The 14,140-nt window shown below is 41.5% G+C and overlaps 1 protein-coding gene across 1 annotated transcript in view; it reads left to right on the top strand.

Moving 5' to 3' along the window:
- LOC138262044 (receptor-type tyrosine-protein phosphatase mu-like) overlaps positions 1-14,140 on the top strand; it is a 306,256-nt gene that overhangs the window by 162,755 nt on the left and 129,361 nt on the right. Inside the window, exons 9-10 of the mRNA XM_069211767.1 lie at positions 1,160-1,247; positions 9,678-9,748. Of these exons, the coding sequence (XP_069067868.1) occupies positions 1,160-1,247; positions 9,678-9,748 (159 nt within the window). The remainder of the gene's footprint in view (positions 1-1,159; positions 1,248-9,677; positions 9,749-14,140) is intronic.

Here is a 14,140-nt window from a genome sequence, read left to right as displayed (position 1 = left end):
CCATTACCAGCTATTGCCCGACATTGCGCCATTCCGTGGCTATTATGGCCCACCTTGCTGCGACGCCATTTTGAAAGAGACTTTGATGCTTTCTCTAATCGAGAGAAAGAGACTTTAAATGATTCTTGCCCTAGAGACTTTAACTTTGATCCCTTTGCATGAAGTAGTAGTTTTATTTTGCCGCCGTGAGGCAACTGCCCCGTCCACCCCTGCCCCTTTGCCCCGTCCCATGCTGATCGAGAAATGGTACCTGTGAGACGAAGACTTCCTTGAATGCTGATTGTAATTGGTAAATATGAAAGGAAATTGTACAATTGCATTGTGTTTCTTTTAGGTAACCAACTGCTGATTTTGATAAGATCCCTAGTTAGGAGTTTTCCAAATTTATGTTGCTAAATTGTTTTTGGCATGAAGTCCCACATGCCGATGCTAATTTGTGGTTAGATGAGGATTCTTTTGTTGCACGATGCAATTTGAGACCTTGTTATGCTGACTAAATGTATGCAATAAGTTCATTACAGATTATAGTATTAGTGATTTGCATTGCTATTATCGAATGCCTTGTTATTCAAATGCTGCATAGATTGCATCTGTTTCGCCGTTATGGACAGCTATTAATGTTCATTTACGTTTATCACTTGGTGTTGAGACACATATATATTGTGCTAGCTTTGTTAATATAGGGAAATAAATTCACTAACTTTGAATAAACTGGTGTGGTTATTCCTGTTATTCCTGACTGAAAGGTCAGGGTTCGCCGAAATGTATTCTGGATTAATTGTTAAGTGTTATGTTGATCAGGGCATTGCTTATGTTCGTTATTGATTATTGATCACATTAAATTGACTGATCTCGGGTGAAGAGAGTCCCACTTAGCCAAAAGATTCATCGGCCTAAAGAGCGTCCAAAATACAGGTAAATTATTAGTACGGAACGCTCTATCACTCCCAAACCTTGATCCATGTAATGGGTTCAAGCTGCACCTCACTGAGAAGACCCAACATGCCAAAACATGTCTGACATGATTTGTTCGCCTCCTCCGAGGCACATGACCTGGGGTGATTGATCTGATTTCAGGCATTCCATCTTGTGTTAAAAATCCTGAATCAGCAGGTATCACGTGACTGTCACTTATTCTTTGTGTTTTCTTACTCAACAGAAATTGGACTCTGGCCTTATGTACCCTTGCCATTTTGGGGATGCTCCTGAGAACAAAAGCAAGAACCGCTACAAGAACATCATTCCTTGTAAGTTCCACAGATATACAACACCATACGTTCAACTGTATCTTTCCACGGCGAATGTTATTAAGAATAAATATCTTTGTTTCGGCTTTTAATATACTGTGCAAACTATTGTTTTCTGTCTAATATGCAGTAGACTGTAATCTCCTTATAGCATGCTGAGTGTTATTTACTTATTACAAGCTTCTTCTAGTCGCCTGCAGTGATTTATTATTATTGTTATTGGTTTGAGGTGTAGTTTGGCTCACTTATTTATGACGTGCACCTCCCTTTAATCTTCTCTAAGTTGAGTCTGCAGCTGAAAGGGGGCATGTACGTTTCGCTTCTGGAAGTGGTGCATAGAGGCAGCAGCTTTAGACGTGTGTCCAAATTCATGTATGAACCACTGTGAGACTCACAGAAGAAGGTCAGCTACTCTAGCAGGGCCACGCCCATCAGCCTGACAAACCTGAAGCCCATGTCCTATTGTACGTGTGTGTCAGCAGGAAGGTCCTCTTCTGCTCCAATGAGGGTGCACATTGAGAGGACCAATCAGGGAGAAGTGGAGATTTCAAGGAAACCAATAGTGCTGAGGTTTAGTGGAAGGGTAAGCAGCCTGTGAGACAAGCACCACACTGAGCACGAATAACCTCCAAAGTGGGAAAGGCCATTCTTGTCAAAAGGAAGGATGGTGTGTAACTCCTTATTGAATGCTTGTAGCCAAATAGGAAAATACGCAATAAAAGTACACAAAGAATTCTGCATTTTACAATGGTAGCGATTGTTAAAGTTAATAAAGACTGTATTTTCTTACTAAAAGATCCATAGTATTCCATCACACATTAATGCACGCACAGAGCAATATTATATGTTTATGGGATTCATTCTTTCATAAACCGCAAGCCCTAGAGTGGTGTAATACCAGAGCATTTTTCGTGTACTAAGGGCCAGATTTATGGAAAGTGGCGCTGCACCGAGGGGAGCAACACTTTCTCTGCGCCCCTTAGCACCCCCCCTACCGCCACCATTTGTGCATGGTATTTAAAATATGGTGCCCCATGCTGCATGGTAGTGGGCAAAAGCGTCATTTTTCATGACACTATTGAAGTACTCTGCAGGAGTAGCACCAAAATATTGGCGCTACTCCTGCAGAGTACACAGGGCCCCAGTCTAAAAAATGGAAGTCCCCTTTTAATGTCTTCTCTTCAGCAGGCATTAAAAGTCCCATAATAAATGGCACAAGGAAATCTCATAGATTTTCTTGCGTAATTTTTCCAGCTCTCCTAACGGGGGAACGCCCCCTTTGCATACATTATGCCTGGCGCAGGCATAATGTAGCACAAAGGGTTACAGAGTGGGGCAATGCATTGCGCCACTCTGTAAATACGGTGTGGGGATTTCTGCCTTGTTTGGCTACATTAACGTAAATAAAAATGATGTTAATGTAGTGCAAGGTGGCGCTAGGGGACTATAAATATGCTCCAAAATATTTTTAACAAAAATATCCCACGTTGAAGATGATTATATAAATTTGGACTCAGTAGAACAACAGTTTTGTAAATAATGTCACAACATTTATGTTAGACAATGTTTTTATCTATTATATTCTGACATACAACCTCTAGGCCTCTAGTTAATCTTTTATAAAAAGTTTATGCTCTTTCTAAAGACATTCAAGATTACGCTATCTGTAATATGTTAAAATTGTCAAATGGTACAAGAATTATGAATGTTGAAGAGAAAAATAGACAAGTATTTCCACTGAGTTACCAACTTATTTTATTTAGACCATTTGTTGGATCTGCTGTCCTGGCATACAAAAAAGGAAGAGGACAAGAGGCGTTTTAGCAACAATAAGCCTTTCCTCTTCCTTAGGTACAGAGTACCCTTCAGTATTTCTTCAAAAATTCTATTAATGAACAATATACATCCCATAAACAAAATCTGCTTGTAAGAAACTGTATTATTATTTTGGGTAGGAAACTGCCTACCTAAGGATTGTAACACTTAAGGCCTCATTACGAGTCTGGCGGTCAACAGACTGCCAGACTCACAGTGACGGTCATGTCCACCGCCGGTTTGGCGGTCCGACTGCCAAAATAGGAGTTTGTCGGTCGGAGCGCAAAATGACCGCTGTCTCTGCGGGGAACAATATTCCCGACGGGCTGACAGTAGTGCAGGTTGTAATCAACTAGGGTGGCGATGAGGTCAGCACTGCACTGCTGATTACGACCTGGTTCTCCACCAGCCTTTTCATGGTGGCTTCACTGCCATGAAACGACTGGCAGAGATCAGGTGCAGGGGGCTCCCTGCATTGCCCATGCTGTGCAGACAGTGCGCATTTTGAGGGTGCTGTTGCTCCCTGCGGGTTTCAGCATTGTCGCCAGCTCCATTACATGCCAACAACAGTGCTGCCTCCACTTTCCAGCTGGGCTGATGGGCGTAAACCTTGGTTTTCATCCATCAGCGCAGTGGGAAAGCCGCAATGGGGCGACAGAGAGCTCGCCAGTAACGTGGCACCTCCCCATCTGAAGTTCGGCGGACTCGTAATGAGGACGTTTGTCAGGGTGAACCCTCAAAATTACTCAGTTAACCTAAGCTCAACCTCCTGGTAGATATGCCACAGAGCAGACAGGCTTAACTTTATCCAATGTGTATGGTATATATGAAGTTCCAAAACAGTAATAAATAAAAAAAAAAACACCAAGTAATAAACGCCCCAAAAACAAATAAGAAAAAAAATAGAGTGATATCTAATAAACAAAATGAGACCAAAACCACAAAAGACAAAAATCCAGTAAGGGGAACTATAAATATGAATTTGTAAAGTTTAAAGTAAAAAGTAGCACCAAAAAGTGTTAACCACCAGTAGTCGCCTATGGAAACAATAGACCACCTAGGTGTGATTTGAGGCCAATCATGATGGAGTCTGGGTTGGATACAGCAAATAGATTGGTCCCAGTAAATATTTGGAAGTCCCACTTCAGAAGGGTACTTTGCCTCAACACTGTATGTGACTTTGTCACTTTTTCAGAAAAAAATTCCTCCCTATGTGTGGTGCTGCTAAAACTAAAGCCGCCACCTTGGAGCTGAAGGCCAGATACCAGAATCAGGTTGGTCCCACTGGTGCACTGGCGATTTGTTGCAGAACATTTTTGATGTCCCAACCCCAAATGGGACTTAGGGGCTGATTACGACTTTGGAAGACCCACCAAGGGACCGCCAAACCCGCTGGGAGGACGCCACTGCCATGGCGATGAAGTCCCCCCTGAGCGTATAACAATGTTCCTGCCAGGCTAACCGGCAGGAACATTGTAGTAGGTGATTCCCACCAGGCTGACCGGCAGAAACAGTGCTATGATCTTTGCCTTGGCACCCTCAAGAGAGCCGAAGCCAATATTGTAGCACTCCAGCTCCTTCTAGATGCGCATTGTCTGCAGACAGTGTGCATTCCAATGGTGCTGGGTGGGGGGTCTGCACTGCCCATGGCATGGGCAGTGCAGGGATCTTCTGTGGCCCCCGACACTGGCTTTCTGCCCTCCTTTCCATGGAAGGCGGAAAGCTGAGTTGTAATCAGCCAGGCGGCACTGAGTTCAACGCTGTCCTGGCTGAGTACCACTCAGACTACCGTCCCTATGTCAGGGACCCTGTTCCTGGTGGATACGGTGGTCTTTAGGTGGGTCCGCCCGCAAAGGTTGTAATGTGGTGGTCGGACTGCCAAAGATGTGGCAGTCTGACTGTCACCGCAAGTGTAGCGGTCCCTGGACCACCACACTCGTAATCATGCCCTCAGTAATTTTTTTGGTGGTGCGGGACATTTGAGCACGATAAAGCTGAAATTCAGTGAAATGCTGTGGAACAGTCAGGAGAATACCTTTCCCAGTGGATTCCACTAAAGCTCTGGATGAGTTTCCAAACTTTCTTCTGGTGTCCAAACAATGACAGGCGTATATTATGACAGGAGTATACTTTTAACGACCACAGGGGAAGTCATTTAGACTGCCAGGGTGTCTAGAAAAGGCCAATGGCAAAGTCTAATCCATGCCCAGCTGCCACTGGTCAGCTGGGCAATTCAGGTGAAAGGAGTCCACTTCTTTGTCCTGGGTACAAGAGGAAGCAGAGCTCCTCTCAGGCCACAGACAGCAAGTCCGGCCCTGTTTCCCCTGTTTGGTATCAGCCTGACTAAAGGGACAAACGCTGGGGCCTTTCCAGGTGTCACCTGACATTTACTTGTGACAGGGCAGGCCCCATTGCAGTTAATTTAGTTCCTGCCCCACCCCAATGTGTCTTCCTGTCATGGGACAAAAACATCTCCACACTCCCAGGACATGGTCTGTACGTTAGGAGCAGTTTTCACTACTCTTTCACACCTCATTCAGGTCAAGTACAGGCTAGGCAGTCGGTGGATAGCTAATGCAAATTAGACTCCAGCAGCTTCAGGCAGATTAAAGGTAACTTTCTAAAAGTTACAGTTGTAATATATTTAATAAAAATCTTACACCACCATTAGTTTGGGTTTTTATTAACCAAAAAAAAAATGTCTGTGATTGGAGTCGGTAGGTAATAATGGTCAAAAGTTATAGATTAAAGCAATAATCTACTTTAACTTTTCCTATGTGCCATGGTTCAGCATGTCCGATGATAATGTAGTTTGGGCCTCATTACTGGAGAAACATGTCCCACAAATTTCACTCCTAAATATTATGCACCCTACATTGTGGGAAGCAAGATGTGCTTAGGAGCAACATTTAGGGCCTACAGACCGCCACATTCGCGGTGGCAGTCAGGACCGCCACTCTTACAGCAGTCTGGACCGCCATTCTTATGGCAGTCTGACCACCACATTACAACCCTGGCAATCAGACTGTCAGGGACCGCCAGCACCGCCAGGATCCATGATCCAAGCAGCCTGGCAGTGGGGGAGATCGTAATCCACCAGGGCCGCTCTGCATGCAGTGCTGTACTGCGGATTACAATCTTGTTCTCCGACAGCCTTTTTATGATGGTGGCAAAGAACAGGTGCAGGGGGCCACAGGGAAGCCCCTGTACTGCCCATTCACTTGGCATGGGTATTACAGCTTTGGACTGGTCAAATACCGTCCAAGCCAACCTGGAATGAGTAAAGCTTTACTCATTCCAGGTTGGCTTGGACGGCATTTGACCAGTCCAAAGCTGTAATACTGTGCCTGGAGTGGTAAATGGCTTTTGTCATTTTACAGCTCGGCAAGGATGACACTATGTCAATCCTATGCTTAAAGATTTTGCTGTACAAATGGCAAAAGACTTTGTCACTATCTAGCTCGGCGAGAATAGCACTGTGCTAATCCTATGCTTAAAGACTTTGCTAGATAAGCAGACATTTGAGGTGAGCAAATCTAGAGTGTCGCTGGTGTTGCAGGGTGCTCCTTACTAGAGCAGCTCTCCACTTAAAATTGGGAACTTCCCAGAGTTCTCCTTTGTTTTTTTTATATATGTATATATATATATATTTAAAACTATTTAAACATAAATTAACTTTTATGATACATAAATATATGCATTTAAAAATAATGGTACTACATTAAGAAATATAGAATACTTAACAATAAAGTTAAATAGTGAAATAAATATACAATAAATCATATATATAGCTAAATTTAAATACATTTTAACAAATATTAAAACAAATGGTATTAATAAGTAAAATATTTTAAAACACCCAAATAAATGTAATTATTGTCTACAATAAAAAAAATCAAAAAAACAAGTATACAATATAATTGCTAAATAATTATGCTCACACTCTAAGAACATGTATATTTCTCAAAATTAAGTTACTAAATAAAATACAAATATGAAATTACAAGTTGTGTTTGCCTATTTCTCGGTCATAGTATCAACATAAACATTTTTGATACGCAAATATTGCAGCAAAAACATAATGGTACTAAATAACAGGTTTACATACTTATAACATAAACTACAAAAATGCCATCTACAAATTATTTTGATATTTCACATCAAGAATACATAGCTAAGTAAAAGCAGTCAAAACTATTCAATATCTTGATAATAACCGAAATACACAAATGTAAAAATAAAGGTAAATAATTTTTGTAAAAAATATGTAATACTTGAAATGCATTTAAATAAACAAATATATTCTAAATAATGCAAACATACAAAACATAGGATAGCAATGACAAAAATAAATGCACCTCCCATAAGTAGCCAACAGTACATATGTGGATTACCCTTATTACAAACATGTCCACCGAAGGTGCTATATGGTTGTCTACCCTCCTACCTACAAGTAGAAGTATGTATTAATAAACACATAATACATTTAAAAAACATTGCAATTACTGCACTCTCTTTGTTTAGAACATGTAACAAATAGTCCAGAATATGAGTCTTTCAGATCAATCCGTCTTGTGTTGCAAGGTCTTCTTTTTATTAGAAAACTTAGTTTCAGTTCATGTATTCACATAATTCTTCATTGCAGACGTTTGATATTTGGACAGCCAACACGTGTTTTGTCACAAAAGTGACTTTATCAAGGCAAGAATTGTTCCAAAAATTCCATGGAAAATCTGTAATGGTTCTAAACTGCCACTTCACTGTTTAACGAATCCGATCAGGAGGTAGTGTACTCCAAAGAAATTAGCCAGTACAGTGGTCAGTGCAAAGTATATTAATAGAGGTATGTCCTCGAAGTGGTAAATTCAGAAAAGTATTATTCAAATTCATGCTAATATACATGGGCCATGATAAGCCTGTACTTGTATGCAGCACGTAGCCGAATACTCCGGGCGGCAGAAAAAAATAATAATTATAGTTTGTAAGTTTGTGCTGCATTTGCATCAAAAAATGACTTAAAGGAGGCACTAACTTTTCATAAACCAGGCCCAAAATGCTGCAATGCAATCAACACTGGACTGCAGGACAAAACTGCACGTGAACTACAAATGGCACACAACCATGCCCCACCCCTCATTCTTAGGCTGCATCACATTGACCACATCTCTACAGCATTGAAGGCTCTTCACTGACTACTGGCACTGGAGAAAACCCAATTTAAAATGTATACATCATCTAAAAGGCATTGCATGGGGGGACCCAGATGTCCTATCTAAGCTCTCTGATATGTACCAGCCTAACAGATGCAGTGGATGGTTCACCAGCACCTACGTACCCTTCTACAATCTGAACACAAGCTGCTTTGGGGAAGCTCATGCCACACACAAAGTTCAACCCTATGGACCACCGTCCGCAGCATCACAGACTAGGACAGGATGTCTAAAGATCTATCTGTCATCTATATCTCTCTGATAGACTACATCTGCCACACTCATCGTTCATCCCTATGGAACAGCATCAGCAGTATTGCAGAATAGGACAGGATGTCTAAAAATCTATCTGTTATTCTATTGCTTCCTGATTGTCTGCACATGCCACACTCATCGTTCAACCCTATGGAGCACCGTCCGCACCGTCCGCAGCATCGCAGTCTAGGAGAGGATGTCTTCAGGTCTATCTGCTCCTGATAGTCTAAACATGCCCGACTCACCAAAATATAATACTGGATCTTACTGCTCCTGACAAGCACTTTTACTTACTGTCATTCATTATGATGCTATGCAAAAACACACAAGTAATTAAATAAACAGGGGCATCAGATTGGACAAGTTGTGCAGAGACAAGTGTGGTACAACCCTCCCTAGAAGGTAGCAGAGCGCTACACAGTGGAGTCAATAGACCGGTCAGGAGTGAATATGGAAGTGTGAGGCAAACAGAGGAAGCAGGACAGGAACACATGAACATAGTTAAGGTAGGAGTGAGAAAGGGAGGAGGGTTGAACCACATGAGTGTGAGTGGAGGGACACATGGTGCTTGGGATGTAGGAGCTTTTCCGAAGTGGAGGAGGGATAGTATGTGACAGATATCCATAGGGATGGAGATTCACATCATCGGTGCTTACAATAAAAAAGCCTGGTGTATGTGTTTTCATTTTAGCACTTCCTGTTGCATACTCTGCTGTGGGTTATACACATATCACTCTGAAGGTCTCCAGCTTCTGATATTGGTTTGCATGTCATGTTTTCCACTGGACATCCCGAGAGCAGCTGAAGGGACCAATTCTGATCCTGAACAGACTCTCACAAGAAAATGCTGATTTGCTGAATATTTAATGAAAAGCTTCAGGTCATCTTCTTTTGGATGGCACATGCTCATGGTGTCTACATTCCCTTGGAACGGGAGAGAGCTCAACATTGATATAATATTGAATAATTTAGCACATACAGCGTGGGTTTCAAACTTGGAAGATTCTCACTGTGCTTCTTCTCACCAATATTCTTTTTCAGTTGATAAGTTCATGTTCACCGACCATGTTAGCAAACACTTGTAATGACTCCTTTCTTGTGCTTTCTGTGAATATATTCCATTTGTCTCTCCTCCCTTTCTCTATTCCAGATGACCACTCTCGAGTGGTGCTACAGTCGAGAAGTCATGAGGATGATTACATTAATGCCAACTACATCGATGTAAGTATTCAAATGAGGAACCATCAGTACCAGGTCATAGGTAGAGACCTCAGTTGCACGGTTTCAGCAAACTGGGGAAGCTATTAGGGGCCCAACAAGGCCAAAATCGTTGTGCCAAATTTACAAAGTGGTGCAGTACATGAACTGCGCCACTTTGTAACCCTTTGCGCTACATTATGCCCGCACCAGGCATAATGTATGCAAAGGGGGCGTTCCCCCGTTAGAGGGGCCGAAAAAATGTTGCAAAGAAATCGAAGATATTTTTGTGTGTCATTTTTTTAGCCACTTTTAACACCTGCTCAGAGCAGGCATTGAAAGGAGGAACACAACTGTTTACAATGGGCCTCAATGGGCCTTGCAGGATTAGTGTCAAAATCTTTGACGCTAATCCTGCAAAGCTCTGAACTAGCATGAAAAAGTTTGACGCTAGTTCCCTAACTACCACTCTAGTGCACCTTATCCTAGATATGGCGCACACATGGCGGCGTTGGGGGGGCACTAAGGGGCGCAAGAAAAGTGGCGCCGCACTGGGTGCAGCGCCCGCTTTTCTTAAATCAGGGCCTCAGTCTCCACCTGTGGTTGTTACTGTCCCAGCACTGCCTGCATCTTGTTTCTTGCTCTCACCCAACTAGTTATGAGTAGGACCAGAACAGGTTTTAAAAATACACTTCTCAGGGTAAATTGTAACCAGGAAACCCCACATAAACCCCTTATCCTCTGTGCTAGTGTCATCAACCATCCAGTCGACATGTTTTTCTGCCATCTCTCCCTCCTAGCAATCTGCAAAAATTGATGGGAGGGAGAGATTCCATGTGTGAGACCATGCTTAAAGCAAACAGGATGCACATATCTTCCTAGCCAATAGCTGCAACTTTGAGAGGAGAGGCATCCAGTGAATAGAGCTTCCGAAAGCCACTAGGAAGCGCAAGCAGCTGCCTTAAAAATTGAGTCAATGGGAACAGGCTGTTGGCAGGACACTGTTAGCGCGTCAGATCTTAATAAGTAAACTTACAAGGGGACGCGAATAGTCGATGAACCTTTTGACTTGAAATTAAGAAGTTCTTACCATAACTCCAGTACATAATCAATGATCAATACACGATAAACAACAATCATTAATAATCAATAAAATCAAAATTCAATTGAGTCAGTAAATGTCACGCACCATGACCTTTCAGCCATGAATAACCACACCTTCAGTAAAAGTTAGGTAAGTTTATTTCCCTTATATTAACAATGCTAAAGTCATGTAAATTAATCTAAAAAACAAATGAAACACATATAAAAGCAACACTGGTTGTCCACTGTGGCGGAAGAAACACAATCTAATCAGAGCTTGAACCACGACACATTCAAAAGCGACAGTGTAAATCAATAGCAGAGTCAGTTGCGACAAAGTTATAACATACATGGAATTCAGCAAGGTAATTCATCAATCATTAGTCCCTGTAATTGTCATTATGAGGGCCCTTAACTAACATCAGATTAGCATCAGCATGTTGGGCTCCATGCAAAACTATTTAGAAACACAAATTTAGAAAAACATCTAACAATGGATCTGTCAAAACAGCTCAGTTGGTGCCTAGAAAGAAAAGGCATAAAATGCATAACAGTCACGTTTCATCATATCTACCTATCCTCGGTATGGGTCAGCAAAGCAGAATCAGTCTTTGTCCTCAGGTTATCAGTGGATCAGCAATCATCAGGCTCTCAGCCAGAGAGTATGAGCCCAATGACAGAATGAATCTCGAGTCTCTCCTCTAAAGTCTATGCATCTTAATTCTCTCAAAATCATGTCTCAAGTCTGAATAATTCTCCTCTGTCACGTTGTTATTTACCCAATAATATTTCTATACCAAATCTATGAATTCTAATATTTTGCTCTTCACATGAAGTCCTCATCATCTGGTTCGTCAGGTAACAATATTGTTGCATCTTCAGCTCCAGTCAGTGTCTTCATTGTTTTCGTCCTGGGAAAGTACATCTCACACATTACACATAAGTTGTTACACTAGCAGGCACATCATCTCCTTGCAGTCGGTTCTCACAAAAAGCTTCCATTAAGCACATTTAACAAGACAATGGACATTTCACAGTTTAATTCATTCGGTCAGCATTTTTATCAACCACTAGAAATACAGCTTCTGCATGAGGCCTGGCAAGACTAGGCCAAGACACTCGCTAAGTTAAGGCCTACAATTTATAAAGCTAGAGCACACTTCATAACCCTTAGTATGACATATTACCAAATTATTTTAATACATTTTATATATTTCATAAGTATTAATCATTAATTAGTTCATTTTGTGAACACTGGTGGCCATTCTACGAGGTGACATTATCAGACGCATGCATTATTTTTCTACATTATTTCATTTTTTACATAAACTCATTATTATTCAAAATACATAAACACTCATTACTAATTTCTAATTAGAACACTTGCGCTAGCAACACCAAGGCTGTTTTATCTCTGCTAGACCGAGCAGGCAGCTTTGATGGAGGATAAGCCTTTCTTGGGATGTAGGCTCTTTTTATTAACTTTGGATCGTCTGGATGAGACTACCTTTATTCATAAAAAAAGGAGACCTGCTCAAAGGAGGCACTTTTTCAAGTAAAACACGAGTCTTTGAAGCATCTGGGATGTGCCGTATTTCATTTGTGCTGAAAAACTGAGGCATTTGTAAGAAGAAAAAAAACAAAAAAAATACAGTCAGCACCATTTTGTCTTTGTGAAAAATCAAGTGGGAATGTTTTTGAAGAAAGGGATTGAAGCACCACACTTCTCCTTACTGATGCAATTGCAGCGATGAAGTCTGGTTTCCGTGAAGAGAGATGCATGTCACATGCAGCCATAAGCTCTCCTTTAAAGAGAAACAAATAGTACAACTACATTGAAGGGCAGGGTCTCTGACTGGCTGGTGTATATCTAAATGGCATTTTCTCTGTCTCATTCTTAAAGGACAATAACTGTCCCCTGGCCTACTGAGATAAGTAGAGATAGCGGATACGTACTAACCCTCAATGGCCTGGCTTTCCATGCTCTTAGGAGACCTGTAAAGATGTCAGGGGATGCTCAAAAACACACTTGCAATATTGCAATGATTTGCAACTATACTGATCCTGCCTAGAGTCTTTTGCAAACTGCACACAAGACAGAATTGTCAGATCTAGACAGACCTAACTGTGGAAGAGTTAGATTTCCATAAACCAGGCTCTCAAGTGCACCACAGGAAGGATGTGATGAAGAATCAGCCACGTGCACCAAACTAAGACATCCAGGGCCAATGGAAGATCCAAGTCTCATTGCAATCCATGAAAGTGTCTCATATCCAAATCTGCTTTGGCTTTTCATAAGTACTGTAGATCACTGGTGGTTATTTATTTACTTACTTTTTTATGAAGCGCTTGTACACCAATTGGCTTGCTGAGCCAGTAACATCCTTCTAGTTGACAACGGATCAGGTAGAAGAGATGTAGAGTTGTGAAAACCTTTCTAATTCTAGAAGTCCCATGGTTCTGTATTTCCTTATCTGCACATAGAGATTATTTGATAGTATGGTTGCCCAATACTGAAAAAACCTACATGGAAAGGACCTGCAGGAGAAACAATGGCACATTTGTTGCTCATTAAATTTACAGAGAAAATGAACATTGTTTGTGGGATCCTCTGGATCAGAAGTTCTTGTTTACTCTGGCTGTTCATTAAAGTTAGGGGTGAATCTGAATTTCTGAAGCTGCGGGGTCAAAAGGGCCTGACTACAAGTGGCCTGTGTTGATTTTGTGTTGGGACTTTATCGACCATGATTATTATTGCAGATTCTGTATTTTTTTGCTACACCATATTTCGCATATCGCCGAGTGTTTCCGTCTTATAATCCGGCAGGTTAAACCTGACAAAATTTAACAGGAGTATAATTTGTAGCATTCAGTAATTACCAAGTGTGAGATACGTTCCATTACTTATAATTGTGGTCACTGGTGTTTGCACACGTTTCAGAAATCTGCGATTTCAGCATGATCACCCTGGATTTTTTGCCCTTTTCTGGCCCTTATTTTGCTGGCTTTAGAATTCTGTGCACTTTACACCTTCTAATCAGTAGTAAAGTGCCTGTGCCCCACCCTTTAGACATGGTTAAATTGATGTATTACTGGTTGGCACATTTAACTTGGCTATAAGTCCACAGTATATGTGTAGGAAGTGTACCCAGGGCATGGAATTGAAATGCCACTGGTGGACTGCAGCACCTATTGTGCCATCCACTACAGTAACATTGCTTCAGGCCTACCCTGTGTGTCTGAATGCTGCAGTTTAAAATCTACATTGCGACCTGTCCTAACAAACCTGCTGACAGGTAAAAAGCTCTTGTTTAAACTTTTAATAAGTCACCC

The sequence above is a fragment of the Pleurodeles waltl genome, chromosome 1_1 (genome assembly GCF_031143425.1).
Source record: "Pleurodeles waltl isolate 20211129_DDA chromosome 1_1, aPleWal1.hap1.20221129, whole genome shotgun sequence".
In the NCBI taxonomy this organism is placed as follows: domain Eukaryota; kingdom Metazoa; phylum Chordata; class Amphibia; order Caudata; family Salamandridae; genus Pleurodeles; species Pleurodeles waltl.
The sequence above is the reverse complement of the archived record's forward strand: the minus strand, read 5'-3'. Positions and strand labels throughout refer to the sequence as shown.